Genomic DNA, 22,617 nt, shown 5'->3' on the forward strand with positions numbered 1-22,617 from the left:
ATTGTTAGTGCCGTACTGAGTCCCGGATAACTGAACACGGCGGAAGACTAAAACCGCCACACCTGCATACTGACCCGAACATGGGTCAGGCCCCACTGGACCCGGAATCTGGGTCAATTTCTGATCCGGGACAGTTTAGAGTGGTAACAGAAGTGTGACTAGTCTTGTTACCGGTCGGTAGGATCTCGTGTCCGACAATACGTTACTGGAGTTGTTAGCTCAAGGTTTCATATCATACAGAAATAATGGACATTGGACGACTGTTAACCTAAAACAAACAATAGACAATTCTCGTTAAATTGTATTTACAACGACGCCTGTGTACAGACCCTATTGGTTGGCAAACACCATAGAGATGTGCACTCAGCAGACGTACAATCACGTCTGCGTCATGCCGCCATTAGCCGCATACAAAATAGCACGATTTTCCCTCATTTTGCTAACCAAAATGTGTAGCACGCAATGTGCAATTTACATACCAGGGAAGGGTGTTTAATCTCAACAACATGATACAAAAAAAATCATCTAATCAACTTAGTCAACTTTCGTGTTGTTCAGCTTTCCATTCGTCGCGAAGCAACCGCAATGTAAGGAAAGGGGATATCTTGCCAAACTGAATGGTGTAGGGGAAAAAAATCCAAAGAGAGAACATAATTCACTCATGTCTACTGGACTAATATTTACGCTGGGGGTGTTCCCCTAGGCGCACACGGGCCCACTGAAAACCTGTTCAATCGGATATTAGCAATATTTACGTCCTCTGTACTCTAATGTGTCTCTGGACATTGGAGGCAAACTGAGTGAGACAGACACGTGTCCCCGGCCTCGGAACCCTCCAAGGACAAGGAATAAAATTCAGCTGATGGTTATCGCCCGGTTGCACCTGGTTGTATGGGAGCCAACACTTTTCTAAACATTAAAACTGAATTAAAACAAATCAGACACATTTTGTACAGAGGTGAGGGGAGAGGGGAGGGGGGCTTCAAGTGAAAATGGGTTAAGACAAATGTTTTTAAATTCAATTTGTGCCGTTATAACCCACAGGTACAACGTTTAGAATGCTTTATTAATTTAAATTTCGTTGTTTTGTTTTGTTTAGCTTTAATTTTGTAGCGAAATAACTTCAATGGATACAAAGGAAACGAACAAGTTAAAAAGGCATGCTTTAAAAGAAGAAACCTTCATACATTACTGTTGCACACTTACTACAACTGTAGAGAAGTGAACTGTATTACTTTAAAGGCAGTGGACACTATTGGTATTTATTCAAAATAATTATTTTTGGTAAAGAGTAATGGGGAGAGGTTGACAGTACAAAACGGCTCCCTCTGAAGTGACGTAGTTTTCGAGAAAGAAGTAATTTTCCACGAATTTGTTTTCGAGACTTCAGAATTAGATGTTGAGGTCTCGATATCAAACATCTGAAAGCACACACAACTTCGTGTGACAAGGGTGTTTTTTCTTGCATGGTTATCTCGTAACTTCGATGACCAATTGAGCTCAAACTTTCACAGGTTTGTTATTTTATGCATATGTTTAGATACACCGTGTAAGAAAACTGTTCTTTGACAATTACCAACAGTGTTCAGTGCCTTTAATATTATGAATATTTACTCCTGGTGTTGCGATGAAATGTTATATTGCAGATGGTTACAAACTCTCTACACTTTCAAATAGTAAAACTAAACAGGGTCTGAGACTTGCAATCTTTAATGACAATTTCGTCTCTTTCAAGAAGAAATCAGGAAAAATACCACAAACCACAGGTTGTCCACACCCTTCTTTTCGGACATATTCTTTTAGGAAACCAAGTTTTCGTAAAAATTACCCCCAAATTAGCAGGTAACTTCTACACAATCCTGGAGGATCAGGTGCAATAATGTCAACGTGTAAGGCCAGTTGCCTTTTACACGTCGACCTTATCGTGCGCTTTCTGAACAAATTTACTCTGATGTCTGATATGTTAATTTTGGCATCGGTGCTAAAGAATTAGTTGGTTGTTTGCCCTTTTATCGGTATAAAGAACCGATTATTCAATGCATATAATATATTACGGCACAATTCTTTTAAATAATATTTACTGTGGTGTCAAAGAAAGATTATACAAATTATTCGTACTCAATCGAAATGTTTTCTTTTAGTGACGATACAAATAACGTAAATAAATTTAAAAGAATAATGTTTTTGAAGTCATTTTTCAAGAGTGAAACAGACAGTACACCTGACGCACAATGCACGGCACACACACAGCGAGAGCGCACTGCTGGGGCGTTATCCGGACGGGGTTAATGGGTGTTTTCCTGTGGTCTCTGACCGTGCCTCGTCGGGGCCGATTAGAGTAATTTCCGGGACAAGTTCTTGGTCGGGTCGCGATGAGATGTTCCATGGTCCCAAGAGAATGGCAAGTGTTGATGACTACCAATGACGCGTTTTTGTATTCAGCGTGTATTATTATTATTTTTTTTTTCAAACTGGATGTACTGGAAAGTGGTGATTTGTTGATGGAATGGGACACGACTCCCATGAAATAAAGGTCAAAACTCAGATTCTTGAAATGATTATTCCTTCCGTAGACATCTTTAAAAATAAATTTTTCCAGATAAGATCTCAGCATATTTGATGAAATGATGGGCCTTTAAAATCTGTTAAAATAACCTTCAATTCTGACATATACAAACCTTACATTCTGACATGATTAAACATGGAATACTTATCTCCTGATCATAACTCTTAAAATTAGATAAAAAGTTGACATTAGGGGAGCAATACATGTTTGATATGAGCTTAATAACATCTAAACAACAACAAAATGGGTGAAGAACCACTTGATGAGTAACTCTTAAATAATCAACACAAAACCAAAATTGTTCTAGATTTGACAATCTGGACATTTATTTCAAAATTTTACAAACTACTCTAAAGAAAGTGATCATAATTCTACCAGCTGTATAAGGAGACGAGCATTGTGTACATATATATACAAAGGTACATGATGACATCCTAACATCTATTGTGTTCATCATCTTTGAAATGAGTGAAAATTATTCTACAAGATACAATTGGATTATGAAGTCATTGCTTCAACATTTTAATAAACCCTAACCCTCTAAATCCTCCTTTGATCCTCTGTGCCCAATTGAAGGATTAAGAAGGACTGAGGGATGTGAAACAAAATAACATGCTTTCAAATCTTATCCAAGTATGATTTGAAATTTTGCATGGTGGAAGAAAGGTAGAATATTTCTTTTGGGTTGCATTTGTTAACCACACTATTCAAATGGATAATATTCAAATGGCATTACCACAACTTCCTTCTCCTAAAGGGAAGGTATTCAAAACAAAATTAACTTAAAAACTGACTTGGTAGCGAGCATTGGAGAGCTGTTGATAGTATAAAACATCGTGGGAAACGACTCCCTCTGAAGTTATGTAGTATTTGAGAAAGAGGTAATTTCTCACTAAAATAATAAAAGACTTCTAGCTAGAAGTTTTTTTTATTCCTATCTGAAAATACACTAATTCATCCAAAAAGGGTGTGTTTTTTCTTTCATAATTTCTTCGCAACTTCGATGACCGATTGAGCCCAAATTTTCACAGGCTTGTTATTTCATGCCCATGATGGGATACACCAAGTGAGAAGACTGGTCTTTGACAACTACCAAACGTGTACCTTCCCTTTAATCTTATCCAAGTCAAAATAATTTGTCAGAGAGTGACATAGAGTAAGAGGATTGCGGCCACCTGTAGGCAAAAAGGCCAAGAGCAGGACAGGGTCAGCATAATAACATGTTGTGTGATCTTCAAAGTTGCATCAACACTTTGAGATGTAGGTGACCTTGAAGCTTTGTATGGTGTGGATGACATGGTACATTTGTAAACAGGTACAACCATGATGTATAAAATCTTATTTGGGAGAAGTGTTGGATCTTCCCACAACAACAGTTCTTTTCAGAACAACCTATTTTCAGAACGAAAGCTCGAGAACAAGTTCTTCTCAGAACATTGCTTCTTCCAAGAACCACCACTTCTACCACAAGTCTCTTTAAGATGTACCCAGTGTGAGCACATCTAACCATTGACACAAAGGACCCAGACAAGAGGGGATCCCATTGGTTTGACAATTCATGGACTTTCCTTATTCTTATTCTGTCTACAAAACCAAAAGGGACCTGTCAAAAACAGACATAATTATCTACATCATCTGACATCGTGACATCTCCGACTGTGTTCCTGTGGCCATTCACCAAACCCCATAGGATTATTTTCTTCTAAATTCTACTACTGTATAGGCAAAGGGTAGGACTGTTTCACTACAGATCAAGCGAGTGTGTATTTTGTCATAGACAGGAAGGATTAACAGTCAGGGATGTAGCATCACTCCAAGCTTGGCAATAAGTTGGCTATCACGGAAGAAGTGCCAAAACCAATCTGTTCAACTCTCCATTGAAACCCTAACTACCATGAACCTTCTGTAATCCTCCTCTATCAGCTCCCAGCCATCTTTGGCATGTTCCTTGTGTGCATTTGCACAAAACACACACTGGTTATAATGATATAAAACAGGGTCCAGACTATTTTTTACTTCAAGTCTCGGTTTAGTTACAATCAACTAATCGAGAGAGAATCGAAAGAGCTGCATCCATGAAGCATCCCCATGTGTAGATTATACAAAACTGATAAGAAACCCCAAAACTTGTTGCATTGGTTTGCAGGCTTCATACTTCATGGAGCGACAAATGCAATTTTCTCCATGCCCCTTGGTGCCCTTGAAATGCTCCAGCAGAAATTAAAAATTTCCTAATAGGTTCCCCTTTACCGAGGAGAAAATGCCTTGGTGCCCTTGCCCTTTTAAATAAACGAAGCATAGAGGTCTGGGTTTGTTGAAATCGTCCCTTAATGCCTTGGTTCTGCCTGCACTGAATCATGGATAAATTTGATGATTAAGACAATTCTTGAATCATGGCTTCCAGGCTTTGGTTTCCCATTATTATATACCCAGAACCTCCCAGATGTTAGAATTCAGGAGGTTCACAGACTCTGTGCATCAACATAAACACATAACTACAAGTTTGGATGCAGTGTGGACTATTTATTTATCCCTTTGGTGACTGTTTCAAGATCAATTGAAGGTTCAAGTGGGGTTTGAGAAAATTCTGAAACACAGACAAAAAACTGAGAAATCATAAGCCTGCTAAATGGACAGGGCAGATCTGTACTAATGTTTTGAATTTGATATACTCAGTACTGTACAGCCACAAAACACAGGCCCAACATGGGACTGGCAACTTATGAAAGCTTTTTTAACGGATTGTATTACTTCTACGGACAAGTGGATTATTTTACACTATGTAAAAAATTACAATGTACAGAAAAAAACAAACACAGAAGATTTAACAAAATGTCTTCCCCTGCCCCAGGCCATTCTTGCAATAACCATTGGCAGGGGGTTGAACATTAAAAACATTTAAGAATTTTTGTTTTTAAAGAAATACTTTGGGTGTGAGTAATCATTCAAATAAATCAAGGACAAACAACAAATTGTGTTTTTTTAAAGAAGGTTTTGGGTTGAGTTTTTCAGACTGGCTATAAAGCCAACATGGTACCTCATGCAAGGCCCCAAAGACACAGCATTTCCCCCCCTTTTTCAAACTCACAAACCTAGCTCATCATAGTCGCTGCTGTCAAAGATGAAACCAAAACAAACCAGAATACGTTCTGACAAACAAAACAGTTGCACAAAATGTTTACACTTAAAAAAATACAAAATAGCCAAAGTTTAAGAATTGAATGGATTGAAACTCCACAATTACACCCCCTCACTCCTCCACTTGTTGAGGTTTGATTCACTTCACCTATACTTCCTCAAGGTTTCCAGAGCTTCAGTAATCCATCTTCACTGTATGTTGCCAGCAGGTTCTGATGTGGATGAGGAACGATACCGATGACATCTTTCTCGTGGACCTACAAGAGGATACAACGAAAACAATGTCATCATCAACTCATGGCTTTTTCAAGTGCAGCACCAAGGGCTTAGAATAATCTTCCTGAACAAATTTGACTTGCAGAAACTAATATTGACTTCAAGTGGACTTTGAAAACACACCTCTTCTTCTTTCTTAATTGTATTCCTAAGATTGTTTAACGTGTTCCCTTTTTCCTTTTTTTCTTGCTTAAAGGAACACGTTGCCTTGGATCGGACGAGTTGGTCTATAAAAAGCGTTTGTAACCGGTTTTTTAAAAATTCATATGGTTGGAAAGATGTTTTAAAAGTAGAACACAATGATCCACACAAGTTTGCCTCGAAATTGCGTGGGTTTCCTTTTATTGCGCAAACTAACACAGTCGGCGATTTATGGGAGTCAAAAATTTGACTCACATAAATGGCCGACCGTGTTAGTTTGTATTCTACTTTTACAACATCTTTCTATACTCATATGTATTTTATAAAAAACAGTTACAAACGCTTTTCAAAGACCAACTCGACCGATCCAAGGCAACGTGTTCCTTTAAGGACAGAAGTTTCACGACAGACCAGGCCACAAATGCCGCATTCTATTAACTACAGAGCTTGAATCCCCCACCCTTTGGCTATGACACTCCCAGGGATTCACCCCGGTGTTCCTGGTTTGTGGCACTACAGCACCTTGTAGACCATTACATGATCCTGTAAAAGGAGCAGGTCTCATAATTCAAATGTAGTCCCATATCAAATCTGCGCCTTGAACACCCAGCAGGGTGGATATGTGCGTATTACAAGTCTTATTATTATTATTATTATTATTATTATTATTATTATTATTATTATTATTATTATTATTATTATTATTATTATTATTATTATTATTATTATTATTATTATTATTATTATTATTATTATTTATATACCGTGCAAGGAAATACTGAATGTTGAAGCACCTTGAGCGCCACTGAGTAACGGATAAGAGCGATGCGTAAGAATCCACTATTATTATTATTATTTGTAAAAATTAAGGATTAAAGCCATTGGACACTTCCGGAACAGAATTTTTTTTAAAGTTCACAAATAACTTACAGGGTTTACAGAAGGCAATGGTGAAAGACTTCTCAAGAAATATTTTTCCATGAAACGCTTTACTTTTCAAGAAAATATTAAATAAATATAAATTCTCGATATCGAGAATTACGGATTTATTTTAAACACATGTCGTGACACGGCGAAACGTGTGGAAACAAGGGTGGGTTTTCCCGTTATTTTCTCCCGACTCCGATGACCAATTGAGCCTAAATTTTCATAGGTTTGCTATTTCATATATAAGTTGTGATACATGAAGTGTGGGCCTTGGATAATACTGTTTACCGAAAGTGTCCAATGGCTTTAAAGTCAAAAGCAAGTAGGCTTACATTGAGTGTTCTCTCCAGTTTGCCAGTAGTGGTTGAGAAACAGTACAGCACAAGATCACCACCAACACAGTAGATCCACTCTCCTCTTGGGGACAGACAGCAACAGACAAAGTCACCTCCTTCACGCTTACCGGAGCTGAAACTCCTTACGATCTGGTAAAGGAACAGTACAGATTAACTGTAAGCTGTAAGCTGTAGGGAATCTTTTTACGAGTAATAAGTTTGGTAATAATAATAGTAACTTTAGTTTATAAGTTTAGTAAATAAATAGTAACTGGTAATAAGTAATACATGTACCTTCTAATAACTATTCTAATAACTAATAACTACAAGTAATACCTTCTAATAACTATTCTAATAACTAATAACTATAAGTAATACCTTCTAATAACTATTCTAATAACTAATAACTATAAGTAATACCTTCTAATAACTATTCTAATAACTAATAACTATAAGTAATACCTTCTAATAACTATTCTAATAACTAATAACTATAAGTAATACCTTCTAATAACTATTTACAATGCCTTTATAAACACGTATTCATAAATAACCCAGTTAATTTATGGAGTCCTACGTGTACTTGTTGAAAGGTGGTCTCATGATATAACAATAATAATAATATTTAAAATTTATTTTGCGCCCCTTACATACAAAATGGCCCCTTACATACAAAATGATCAGAGGCACAGAACACATGTTAAAAAGCACAGAGTGGAAGAAAAAGACAAAGAAAAATGACTGGTTTCTAATGGCTGATAAAGACATAGTCTATGAAGGTGCATTCGGAAATCATAGCCAAACGCATGTTAGAAGGCCTGGAACTTCTTGTCCTAGTCTTGGCCTTGGTGCCCCTTATAATTATATTAATTTATTTCATTTCTCGGGAATAAAAAGTACAATAATGCACACTAATTAGGTTAAAACCATTGAAAAATACAGCAAAGAGCAATTTAAATACAGTAAAGAAAAAGAAATAGCTGAAGCCCGAAGGAAACACAGTTCCTGTCCAGAGGCTCTCCTCTCCAGCTGATCCTAAAAAGACCAACAAATTAAAACATTTCGCATAAACTGAAAGATTTTCCAATGGAAGTACTTTTTTCAAAATGAAAATGGTCAAGCCCTTTCAATGATGAAATTCCAGGCCGTGGTTAGCACACTCATTAACTTACGCTGTACTCATTTACCACATAGGCCTCCGCAGTCAAAACATGCAATTATATAGTACTAAATGTAATTTGAACGTTGAAAAAAACCACTAGGGACGACTTAAAAAGTCTAACACTATACATGTGTATAAATCCCCTTAAGTTAAAGGTCCCAAGTTATACACCAAAAATAGGAGATTTTGCGAAAAAAAAGATACATACAAATTTTCTAAAAGGGACAATAGCAGGTCCCAGATTGCAGGTATTTACTCAGCTGCCTTTAATTACCAGCCGTCGATTTCACAAAACTCTTCCTAGATTAAGACTAATCTTAGGACTTAAGACAAGTCCCAACCCTGCACTGTAGCATGCAGACCTTAAGATTAATCCTAAGTTAGGACGAGTTACTCGTCCTAACTCGAGATAAGACAGGTCCTAACTCTTTGTGAAATCGGCAGCTGGCTTATAAAAACCAGAACAAAGTGTAAGAACCCATCCGTCGTTCAAATCATGTGTGTGTGTACTTTATCAAAGACAGTCAAGAGGAAGGATAGATTACAGAGAGATGTAAGATCAGCTTGGATTATGGGATCCTGATATTATATCATAGAAGGAGTGACAAAAACAATGTGGTCAAATATCCCTTTAAAACTTCAACTACATCTTAGATCTTCCTTAAAGGCAAAGTATAACTTGGAACCTTTCGGTTCAACTACATCTTAGATCTTCTTTAGAGGCAAAGTATAACTTGGAACCTTTCGGTTGTTTAAATCCTTTATAAATTTAGATGTTTAAAATAAAACTACCATATTAAAATTTCATTTCAAAAGGTATATGAGATATCGCTGAACATATGGACCGAATGTGTCCACCGCAGGAAGACTAATCCCTATCATAGAATACACAAACATTACTGCAGTAACGCTTCTGAGATTAAAATCATGTGGCGTAAAAACTGATATTGCTTTACATAACCACACTACTTCGAAGTAAAATGTATTCTCAAAATCTTTTATACCATCGAAAGCTGCTGTAGGCTTCTAACCAAAAGATTTTATTGCCATTTGATAAAACGAAAGTATGGGTGAGAAAAAGCAGAAAGTCTGATTTGAAATGCCACTGCTGGTTGTGTAACGGCTGTTTTGTTGCGATGTCCGCCCTCGCTGTCAGCACCTGAATGTCAAGGGTTGCTACCCAAACCACCACTGGGGGACGAAACATTGATGGAGCACTTCACCCTAAATTGCTAACACGTGGGCCAAACTTTGCAATGTCATTCTGGCAAATACACAGGGTCTGTATTACATTTAATAATACAAGGGCAGATCCTACTTCCAATACTAGCAAAACTAGAACTATTAGTTCAACTTGGTTTCTTTGTATTAGATTCTTTGTCAAAGCACCTTTGAACATACTGGCACTATATAAATCATTTTGATTGATTGATTGTGCCACCAGCTTAAAGGAACACGTTGCCTTGGATCGGTCGAGTTGGTCTTTGAAAAGCGTATGTAATCGTTTGTTATAAAATGCATATGGTTAGAAAGATGTTTTAAAAGTAGAATATAATAAGTATCACTCGAAACTGCGTGGTTTTCCTCTTACCTCGTTGACAAACACGGTCGGCCATGTATGGGAGTCAAATTTTGGACTCCCATAAATGGCCGACCGTGTTAGTTCACATAGTAAAAGGAAAACCACGCAATTTCGAGGCAAATGTGTGTGGATCTACTTTTTAAACATCTTTCTAACTATATGCATTTTATAACAAACGGTTACAAACGCTTTTGAAAGACCAACTCGACCGATCCAAGGCAACCTGTTCCTTTAAAGTTCTTTTCATGCTACATTGTTAAGTACTTGCAGTAGCAAGATACATGTATTAGGTACATGTACATTGTAGGATCGTGGAATAGTGTGTACAAATTACCTTTAAACCAGACTGTTATTAACAGCACATGTTCTACATGAAAATGAAGTATAAAATCGTGTGTCCAAAAGACATGGTGGCCAACACCATGCAATATAGCAGTTGACTTAATGTTTTCCGTAACTTTTTACAATAATGGACATGTATACACACATTACATATAATATACTCTACTGCGCATGCATTTTACCAGTGATTGGACTAAATATTTTGAACCATTTAACTGCACAGGTGGTGTAAGTTGCAACAACTGTGTACAGAACTATGTATACAGTTGTGATTATAAGATCATATTGTGGGTGGCATAGTACATCTATAGTTAAAAATCACAGTGAAAAATATATTTAATGGTTAGATAGTAGGAGGGTTGACGGTGTACAGAGTAGATACATTCACCACATTATCTCGTATTTCATGCTGGCATAGTTTACATGTGTATATTAATCAAACCCATAGTGGAAAATATTGAATGATGATACAGTTGGAGGGTTAACTGTGTACTGTGTAGGGGGATGCATTCATCATATATCACATTGCGTGTATCACATGTGTAGATGTATTCACCACAGTATGAAAAAAGCATGTGGGTGGTAGTTAACAGGCAAATCAAATTTGGGGTACTCATTTAAAGAAGAAAAAAAATGAAGGAAAAATTTCTTACCTGCCCTTGCATGTTCATGATGACCACTGTGTTACTGCGGTTACACACGATGAATTGTTCAGTGTTCTTAGGGAATGGAATGACGCTGTTGACTGTGATGTCCGTCCCGGAGCTACCACCGAGGGACTTGAATGTGTTTATGCATTCTGTTGTCTTGATGTTCCACACCTGAACATGGACAAATCAAAAGGAAGATTTTCAGTTAGTTTTCACTGTGTAACCTCAAACGTATATTTATGTGCGTAGCCGCAATCATGGGTACCAAAGCATTTTTTTTTTTCGGGTCCATTTTATGTTTTCAGTTTGAGAACCATTGATGTTGCATGAGTTATCTCAATGTGATTTATATATAGATTAGCAATTGTTGTGTCAATGATAGAGAAAAAGTTCTTTAGTTTGTCAAATACAAGATCTGCAAAGAGATACTCAATATCTATCCATTGTTCATTTTGGTGTCTTCATTAAACAAAACGTGTACCCATGATTGTGGCTGTGCACTAATACAATACTTGCGGCACAAAGACAAATATGTTTGTTTCTTAGATGTTATTTTTGAATCTGGGATAATTAATATAATTTGCTTCTAACCTTATAATGATATGTGCATGTATCACTGTATACTCAGTACTTTCCCAGGTTATGTGAACAAAACATCTTTATTGCCCACCAAAGTCATCATACCAAAAGAGTCTAGTTCAGTCTAGTTTTAGTACCAGTCTAGTTTAACTGCATTGCATGTACATTTTTATCCAATGAAAGCATTGGGTTTGTACGGCCAGTGCCTGACAGGGAACCAGTCTACATACACTCCAGCAGTATCTGTGTTTAGTACCTTGACTGTTCCATCAGATGAAGCGCTGATGACATTGTGACCGTCCATCGTAAACACAGCTTCATTGACGAAGGATGTATGACCTCTGAACTCCTTCAGTGTTTTGCCAGATTTCAGGCCATGTATTCTGAAAAGTAGAAAAGACAACATTAGATCAAGGTGATTTTATACATTTAAAATCTTTCTGGCAATGACAGTGAGCAGCACTACAACCCAAACCACAGTAGGGTGTTATTATTCAATCGAAACAAAAGACCGCTGGACTTGTCCGGTCCTGAGTTTATTAGCCAGCACTCAAATCACTTGGCCTTTGGCCTGTTGTCTGAAGAAGTCAATGAAAACAATCTCATGTATAGATGAGGGAGTAAAAACCTAAATATGGAATACCCTTGCAATCAGTCAGAGACTGAGAACCCAACCAACATACAAGACTCTGGTCCGAGGAGGAAATGAACTGAGGTCCACAGAGGTGAAATGCATGGCATAACACCACTGAGGCAACCTGACAAAAACGCTGCTGTCCATCACCAGTCATAAGCCCCTTTCCCACGAGAGCAATTTAGCAAGGGTCCCTTGCTATAATTGTAGCATGGTTGTAAGATTTTACAAATATACCTTGAGTGAAAGGACACAAATTTTTGGAGTGTCCAGGGTCCCTTGTCAAATCTTGTCCAACATTGCTACATTTTGTCGGAGGTCCGGACCTACGACAAAATCTTATACTGGCGGAAGTTTTGACCAAGGACGTGGGCTACATCATCGGGTGAAAGGAACCCTTGTTTACTGAACGACGTCCTTGGTGAAAATGCCCATACATTACATGGTATTGTGGGTGCTATCTTGTCCAACTAAGGTGATCAGGATTACCAATTCGTCATATCACTCTGATGTCGCACAAGGGTTGTTAGTTTTTTAACTTTTCAGTGTGAAAGCTCACAAAATCAGTTACACATGGTGAAACCAAATAAACAATCCAGGCTCGTACATTTTGTAGCAAAGGACCCTGGCTACATTTTGGCCGTGTGAAAAGGGCTATAGACTTATACCTTTCAAATAGAACGTTTCTGTAACTGATAACTAAGTAGGGAATAAGACCATAAATTACACAGAGAACCCTACCTGAGCGTTTGGTCAAATGAAGCACTCAGCACCTGACTACCATCCTTAGAGAACTTAACGGAAGTCACTCCTTTGCTGTGAGCGTTTTCAAATCGTCTCAAACACTGACCAGTGATGATTTTCCAAACCTGATAAAACAAGAAAATCAATTCAATACATCCTGAATTTGAAGGAGGGGTAAAGAATATTAATTTGGTTTTACTCTTACACCAATTAGTGTTAGCACTGTGCTTTCACCAAGTTCTGTGAAAACACTCATACATATTACTCGGTTGGAATTCAAGCCCATGACCTTTGCAACTCTAGAGCAGTGTCACACCAACTATTATACCACCGAGATTGCCCGGTAGCTATTAGGCAGTTCATATTACCCGGGTGGGATTCAAACCCACGACCGTTGCAATTCTAGAGCAGTGTCTTACCAACTAGACTACCGAGATTGCCGGTAGCTAGAGGCAGTTCAAATCTTATAATTTAGCAGCGGGTACTGCAACAAATAATACATGTTGAACTTGCATCGGAGATTAAAAACACTAATTTGTTTTTACCCTTACACAAAGCACTGTATACTCAGTACTTTCACCCGAGTTCTGTGAAAAAAAAAATGAAAAAAAAATGCACAGCATGTCCAGTCCTGAGTTTGCTGGCCCAGCACTCAAATCACTGGTCTTGGACCCGAACTCCAGTGTAAAAGTCAAGCCCTCTAGTTATGATGTATTTATACTGTTCTGATGCAAGGATGTATCAAAATGTAGAAGTTTTATTTGGAAATTGTGTGTTACAAACCTTGATCTTTCCGTCCTGCCCACCGGTTGCCAACATCTCACTGTCTCTACTAAAGCACATGCATAACACTGCGTCGTCCATCAGCATAAAACTATCCTAAATACAACACAAGGAAAATACAAGCTCTGGTTACATATTGAAAGCAAAGAAGTTTAACAAGTAAAATGTAGCCAGGGATAAGATTCAATGAATGTGACGATTCTGAGAAAAACTGCTTTGGGATCTGGGTCCCCCTAATCCAGACTTGGGCCCAAGCTTCAGCAGAAAATACTGCTTTAAAAAAAATCTGCTTAGCTATAATGAGCAGGATAACAGTCGCAAATTGTACATTTAGGGCTGGTAACCTTATTCTGGTTAGCATAATCTTGTTTTGCTAACAAGTTTAAAGCAGCTCTATGAAATTGGACCCTGAAACTGCCCATCCATAACAACAATTCAAAGAGAAAAGGAATGTATAAAATATGGGGCCACTAAAACGAATCTCTGCTCGATTTCATTAAGCATGTAGACACAAAATCTTGCTTAGAACAGAAAAAGTCTGCTGACATACAGGGCATGCACAGCAGACACAGTCGACAATTGAGCTCGGCATTCTCCCAAGGTATATTTCTATGAGTTGTTCACATTGTGTTTGTACCTGTGCTTGATACTTGAGATCTTTCCTGATCTTGCCAGTAGTGAAGTTCCATACTTCAATGAATCCATCCACGCTGCCAGTCGTCAGATACTGACCGTCAGGTGAGAAAGAGGCGCATTCCACGTGTGATTTCTGACCAAACTGTTCAAATATTCAACAAGGATGAAAAGGGCTTGTTAGTTCACATACATGTATAGAGGCAGAGGAATGTGCATGTGTGTTGTAGTAACTTATAGTTTTGAAATACAGTCTGGAAGACGAGCAGAGAAGACTACAGGACTGCAGAATGCAACGGTTCTTTTCAGAGCCAACATTCCTCCCCAAAAACTTGTAATTTTGTTGTACCTGCATGGTTTTAATGTTATTGTTAATTGTTGGTTTTTACCCATCACCGATGTGTGTAAGCACTGTTTTCTCAGAACAGGCATATTACTCGGGTGGGATTCAAACCCACAGTCCTTGCAATTCTAGAGCAGTGTCTTACCAACGATATATCATATAATATATTTTATGCCTCTGAAGAAGGTCCGGACTGGATCGAAAGCTAAGGCCATCTACCCTATTCATTATATATATTCCCGGTCACCAGGATTTTCCTGTCTGCAACTCAACAGTTTCAACAGACCCTCCACAAGTCGTAGTAAGAAACTTTTATTTCTCTGTTGTTGTATCCCTTCGGGGTGATCCCCTTGAATTGCTTGTATTTTGTTTTTAATTGTCATAACCATATCCTTTTTAAATGGATATGTATTTGTTTGTACTTGTTTTATGCCTCTGAAGAAGGTCCGGATTGGATCGAAAGCTAAGGCCATCTACCCTATTCATTATATATATTCCCGGTCACCAGGATTTTCCTGTCTGCAACTCAATGGTTTCAACAGACCCTCCACAAGTCATAGTAAGAAACTTTTATTTCTCTGTTGTTGTATCCCTTCGGGGTGATCCCCTTGAATTGCTTGTATTTTGTTTTTAATTGTCATAACCATATCCTTTTTAAATGGATATGTATTTGTTTGTACTTGTTTTATGCCTCTGAAGAAGGTCCGGATTGGATCGAAAGCTAAGGCCATCTACCCTATTCATTATATATATTCCCGGTCACCAGGATTTTCCTGTCTGCAACTCAACGGTTTCAACAGACCCTCCACAAGTCGTAGTAAGAAACTTTTATTTCTCTGTTGTTGTATCCCTTCGGGGTGATCCCCTTGAATTGCTTGTATTTTGTTTTTAATTGTCATAACCATATCCTTTTTAAATGGATATGTATTTGTTTGTACTTGTTTTATGCCTCTGAAGAAGGTCCGGATTGGATCGAAAGCTAAGGCCATCTACCCTATTCATTATATAATATATAATATTATTAAATAATGAATAGGGTAGATGGCCTCAGCTTTCGATCCAAACTGGACCTTCTTCAGAGGCATAAAACAAGTACAAACAAATACATATCCATTAATAGAAAAAGAGAGGGGAAAGGGATTAAGGGAAGGATCCAGAAAGATGCGGGAAAATAACAGCCAATCAATATAATGTTATTGTTACAATGAAATTCACACCATGCAAAGCTTCAAACACCACTAAGGACAATTGTATCTTTAGTGGAGACTAGACAAATTTACAGAGTGAAAGAACTCCTATAAATATATAAAAGGCAAAATACACACATACTTAAAGTCACCTGGAAGTGGTATTTTTTTCAAAATAAAGCTTTTGTCACTAATATTATGTGTTTGGATGAGTGGAATGTCAATAAACAGTTAACTAAGTTTAAAAAAAATTAGTTCTTATGATACTTACAAATTTAGGAGTAGTCCCAGACCCGAGAGGGCGCTGTTCGTGACGTCAATCGAGGCAGACTTTGCCTGCAATGCGTAGAGTAAACACACTTGCAAAGTACATGTACGGTCCAAGTCGTGAGTTTGTACGTTTCAAAAAAAGATTTGTTTGCATTAATCCGGCAATGCCGACCAGGTGTATTGCTGCTGAATGCAGAAAAACACTTATTGAACCGGACAAACTCACGACCTGGACCGTACATGTACTTTGCACGTGTGTTTACTCTACGCAGTGCAGGCAAAGTCTGCCTCGATTGACGTCACAAAAGGGGTAGGCAAAGTCAGCCCCCCAAACATTTTTAAACATATAAATCGTGACAAACAATTACTAAAAAAATTGTTTTATTGTTCATAAGCATATACTCTTATGTTTGAAAGAAAAAAAAAATATATTTCCAGATGACTTTAACTTGTAAAGGGGCTCAAATTTGTCCCAGAGCTCGATTTTGGTTTGAGAATCCACAAGACCACGGTACTTGTAGGTCAGTCTTGAGCTTACTGACCCGACACTGAAATCACGGTTCCAGCCAGTGGTCCATTGTTAAATTTGAGCCTAGTGTACACCATATCCCAAGGTTTAATGTGAGTCACACTGAGTCTTGTGACGACACCATCGGAGTCAAGTGCATACAAAAACTATTTGGTAATGTCTACCAGCATTTCCTATGTTACTGTCATTTGTCAACTCACCTTTATCGTCTTGCTCAACTGTGTTGGGTACTTCTCCTCTTCTTCATCCCTCACGGCTGCCTTCCCTCGGAACAAATCGATGGTAACCCCAGGGGGCAAGAGACCCTGGTGCTGTTGCCACTTGAGGGCTTGACCAAGGAGGGCCAGAAGGCGGGATGGCGGGACCACGCTCACCTCACCTGACAGAGCCTGGGCGATAGCTGCTCTCCTACGCTCCTTACTACTACCATCTGGGTAGGCCTGATGAGATTCGGGAAGGAGATAGAAAAAGGTTAGGCATTACAGTGAATCTTAAGAGCAGTGACATGTTTGTAAAAACACTCTCGTTGGGGTCACTACTTTCCTCCAAACTGATTTCATATTACTAATAATGATGAAACCATTCTTATAGTAGAAATAACCTTAAGGTCCCCAAGGCACTGTAAAGGGGAAAGCAACAATTGTACATCAGTATCATGTTTTCAACCTCTGGAAGACAGTTTCATAACTGAATTGCTGCATAGAAAGAGAGAACAACAATACTTGTTGGTTTTTCTTCTTCATGTCCCTTGCAGAGTTAATGCAGCTACATTGTCAACCATGCCAGGCCCATCAGTATAATTACCTTACAAGAATATGTGGGGCTTTTGTTCCCGTGAAATGAGTATGTTTTAATTGAAGATGCAAAGCAAGATCGTACAGTCGAGGGTCTAAACAATCATCTCTCATTTTCTAATGTTTGCTTATTATCTTATTTGTTTTATTTAGTTTCTTTCAAAAAAGATTTGTAAAAACGTTGCATACCTCTCGTGGATCGAAGTATGATCTAGCGAGTAGATTCTCAAGATGCATGTAGCGATCTGGCTGCTGTTGCTTCAACATGATCATGGGATCGGTCTGACGAAGCAATGAACGAGCAGCTCCAAGTTCCCTAAGCTCTATCAGCTCCAAGACGATCTGAGGGAATAAGGGAATTCAAACCAAATTACACTTCATCCTCAAGGCATAAAAAAACCATGAAATTAGACCCAAATGTGATACTGTTTTTTGTGTTTTTATTTTATTTAGGATTTTCCTCCAATATCTAAAACTGATCAGTTTTTCATTGTCTACTTTACAATCACGATCAGGTCTACCCTTAACTTTTCTAACGACTAGCCAGCAGTCCCAGTTAGCTGGTCAGCTTACTAGTCTGTCAGCTGCTTTTTCACTTGTCCATAACTCCAATGAAACAAGAATAATTTTTAATACGTAACAAGTGAGCAGGAACACCTGGAGAGAATTCTGACTAGTCCTGATGTGTTTTATGAAATATTAGGCCAGTGGACCAGTGGTAACTCTTTCAGTGCTCGCTTTTTGTTTGCATTGTGAACCTGAAATTCCAAGCTTTTTGAGGTTTTCAAAATTCTGCATTATAACAAATAAACAAATAAGTCCTTCTAACCAAGTTTCTTAAAGGCAGTGGACACTATTGGTAATTGTCAAAGACTAGCCTTCACAGTTGGTGTATCTCAACATAAGCATAAAATAACAAACCTGTGAAAATTTGAGCTCAATTGGTCATCGAACTTGCGAGATAATAATGAAAGAAAAAAAACCCTTGTCACACGAAGTTGTGTGCGTTTAGATGGTTGATTTCGAGACCTCAAGTTCTAAACCTGAAGTCTCGAAATCAAAGTCGTGGAATATTACGTCTTTCTCTAAAACTATGGCACTTCAGAGGGAGCCGTTTCTTGCAATGTTGTATACCATCAACCTCTCCCCATTACTTGTCACCAAGTAAGGTTTTATGCCAATAATTATTTTGAGTAATTACCAATAGTGTCCACTGCCTTTAAGTGGTCATGCCCCCTTGTGATAAAATGTATACAATGGGTTGTGAGTGCATTTATAAACAAGATTGTACATATTTGATAATGGTGCTTTCAGTACACAAAAAATAGATGTTACGTCCACGTACAACCTTGGCACAGAAAGAGTTAAGGGAGAAATCCTTGAACCGTGAAACTAGCCAATTTGTTTGAAAGTTCTGAGACATACCTGTTCATAGAGATCAATAAGCATCTTATCAGCGAGCTTGAGTGATTGGATAGCCTGCAGGACGGTGTCCCAGTGCCCATTGTTGATGTCTGATACAAACTGGTCGATACTGTCCACTGTGTTCAAGGATACTGTAGACTCTTCTTGTAGGACGGCCAAGGAGCGATGAAGATTGCTCTCCTTAAGATACTGTTGGATGAGGCGGATAACACTGAAGAAAAAAGAGCAAAATTCATTAAAAGACGAGAAGATTTGCAAATTGAACTTGATACAGTAAAAACCTATCTATCCTAAAGTACAGTTTACTTTACCCACCATCTTCCTTAACTTCATTTATGGTCATCTTGTTTTTGTAAAATTCTCAAATAAACTTGCTTAATAGCCCTTAATATGTACAGGACACCAGTCTTCATTGCATTGCACTGGGAGTCTTGGTAAAGACAACATTTGGGTTTCCAAATTAGTGTTGGTCTGGTTTCAATAATTGTTTTGATTTATTAATAAGATAGGGTATCGATACTCTAATCAAACTATTGTACATAATTGATACAGTGAACATGAAGAAGTAAAGCTGGGTAATCATTCATATTGTGGGCGAGTTTCACATAACAATACTATTAAGAGGGAGTCAGTACTACAGTATACTGCAACAGAGAAAAATGTATTTCATTGTCAAATATAAAAAAAAATTCACCAACAAACCAGGATAAGTTAACAATTCTGAAACCAGCAATTTCTGAATTCTGGACGAAGTCTGCTTCTTCCATTCCATTCATCATCATTGGTCAGGTAAGAATATGAATTTTTAATTCATATATTCACTAGGCCATGAGAATGAAAATGATAGATTTGCATCCACCAACCGCATGCTCTGAAAGCTACCGCCGAAAAATTTCATTATTTTCAAAAAATTTCGCAAAAGAGACTCTGCATCACAAAAGTTTCAAATCATCGAACAACGGTGAAAAGTTATATTTTACGCATTTTACGAGTACAATACAATGCAGACATTCCGCCGTGATCATGATTGCGATCGTTTTATTTGCAGTAAACACGCATCTGCTGTCGTTCATCTGTCGAGCGCAGTCAACAAATATATGCAACAATGTTCTGCGCAATTTGTAATTTGCGCTATGCAGAAAAGGCAAATTTGTGTATCGAGCACCAGTTTGCGCAATTTGAAGATTGCGCACCTATGTGTGCAATTAAAGCTTTGAATGAAAAGCTTATTAATATGAGAAAATAATGAATAATGAAAAAATGAAAAAAAGCCTCATGTCATTTCAAAAATGCCAAGACGCAAATCTAAAACTTTCATTCTCATGGCCTTCCCTTAGTTGGTTTTATCAATATCAGTACAGTACACATGCAGCCGATATTAGGTAGAGTTCAGTAGGAGAAGTGAACAGGCGGTAGGATGCCATCGAGTCACTGTCGGTACCCCCCCCCCCCCCCCCGCCCCCTATTTGTGGCCCTGTCGTACAATACAGTGCAACCTGGGCTGGGCCCAATTTCATATAGCTACTAAAAAGAATTGCTTTAGCATGAAATTTCTTCCTTGATGAAGACAGGATAACCTACCAAATTTCAACATGATTTTTAGGATAAGCGAACAACAGCTGAATCCACAAGCAATATGCAACAAATGGAAATTTAGTTGTTTTTTTATCCTGTTTTTATCAAGGAAGAAATTTCATGTTAAGCAAAAACGCAATCCAGTCTATGAAATTGGGCCCATGTTGGAAGTTCTCGAGTGAACACAAAAACACAATCACACACGGACGTACGTACGTACGCGTTTGCATGTTTTTTTAAGTTACTGTAGTACTTTAGTCAGGTAATTAATTTTATTAAAAGAATGCTAAACCAAACAGTAACAATATTGAGATTTAATTCTATCTGAGGTTATTTCTGATAACACTATTATGTTAGGCATATTATCTAACAAATATTGAAATATACTTACTCTGCAGATTCTATTTCGAGCGACATTTTGGAAGGGAAAAAGTACAACCAGATCCAGCACTAAATGCTAAATTGCAAGCAGAAAACGATCACACGGTGCATTTGCAATGGCGCCACCAAGAGTTCAGATTTGGCATTTGTTTTTGCAAAGATCCACGTTTTGTTGTCTTTTCGAAACGGCGCACGAGCTCCCAGTTGTCGAGCTTCCAGTTATTTTCAAAGCCTCAAAGATCCTTAATTTTGTCAAAGGAAAAACCTCAGTGTTTCCGAAACGGCAAACTGGAAAAACCGAGCTTCAGAAGTTCCTCCGGTGTCAGATGCAATTGTGTCCGCCATACACTACTGTCCGTCTGGACACTTTTGCATATTATGCAATCGTGTCTAGGGCTATGCAAAAACCGTCCGATGGACATGTACATGTATGTAATGTATGTGCGCGCAAGCGTGCATAATGTTCACGTATGACGTGCACTTAGCTTGTAAAAAAATTGGCGAACGTGTTCCGTCGACCAAGGGCGTTTAATTTACTGCAAGAGACGGTTTTGCACGGGGCCGCACACAACTGCATATGCAAATGTGTCCGGGCCGGCACAATATTGCGGTATGCAGCAGCGTCCGGGCGGACACGATTGCACATGCAAAACCGTCCGGCGGACATTATTGCATATGCAATACTATGCAATAAAGCCTCCGGATAGTATTGGATAGAGGACAAACTTGCATGCGACACCGGGCCTGAAACCTGCGTTTCACAAAGATTCTTGTTTTGTCCAAGAAATCTGGGAATAATTTCGAAACGGCTGGGATTACCTAGCCTGAACGTCTGACGTCATTCTTCGAGGCTCGTTGCGGATAAAGACAGGGGCCCAGTCTAGGAATTACCAAGCCTTCAATTGTTTTCTGAGCCTGAAAACCCGAACTTCGCATTAGTCATTTTGTTTTTGCAACAAAGGAAAAACCTATGTATTGAAGACGAAACGGCGCACTTGAATCAGAAGCCCCTTGTTTTCAAGGCCTGAAAACCTGACTGAATGATTTAATTGACCAATAGAGGGCGCCCTTTGTCAGCCTTTTGGGTTTGCCTCCAACCAAAATACATCGGGGTTTCCTAACTCCATGTTAACTTCATTCTCCACTGATCTTCAACATAGACCGAAAGTACTGGTCGCTTTTTTGAAAGAGCCTTGATGGTTTCACCGGAAAGATAACAAAGCAATACATACAACAATTCAATAGATGTTAAACTTGCATCAGGGATAAAGAATATATATTTTTTTTACCCATATACCCCGATATACTCATCTACATACCCGAATTCTGTGAAAACAAATCACAGGAAACTCGGGTGGGCTAAAAATACATAGTATTGGCAGTGCAACTGCACCTTTATTAATCATGACTCCTTGTGGCGTTGACCCCCCCCCCCCCCTATAATGTGACTTGGTTTTTGATTTTTGTTTTTATATAATGAGACCCAATGTGTAATTAATCAAAATTGTCATGAGACATATGGGATTAATATTGTTGCGTTGGTATAAAGTTTGGTCGAATGATTTTATGATCAATAGAGGGCGCCGTTGTACTTTAACGGTAGTCGCACTGATGCAATTTG

General features: G+C 38.3%; 1 protein-coding gene across 1 annotated transcript; it reads right to left on the bottom strand.

Moving 5' to 3' along the window:
• Window positions 1-4,507: 4,507 nt before the first annotated feature.
• Window positions 4,508-21,134, bottom strand: LOC117293734 (WD40 repeat-containing protein SMU1). The gene is made up of 11 exons (XM_033776162.1): window positions 21,007-21,134; window positions 19,041-19,251; window positions 17,805-17,957; window positions 17,022-17,261; window positions 14,497-14,637; window positions 13,860-13,955; window positions 13,074-13,201; window positions 11,955-12,081; window positions 11,123-11,290; window positions 7,381-7,533; window positions 4,508-5,961 (listed from the first exon to the last, which is right to left on the bottom strand). The coding sequence occupies exons 1-11, from the start codon at window positions 21,030-21,032 to the stop codon at window positions 5,863-5,865; spliced, it is 1,542 nt and encodes a 513-aa protein (XP_033632053.1). The 5' UTR covers window positions 21,033-21,134; the 3' UTR covers window positions 4,508-5,862.
• Between the last annotated feature and the right edge of the window lie 1,483 nt (window positions 21,135-22,617).

This window comes from Asterias rubens, chromosome 8 (assembly GCF_902459465.1).
Source record: "Asterias rubens chromosome 8, eAstRub1.3, whole genome shotgun sequence".
Taxonomy (NCBI): Eukaryota; Metazoa; Echinodermata; class Asteroidea; order Forcipulatida; family Asteriidae; genus Asterias; species Asterias rubens.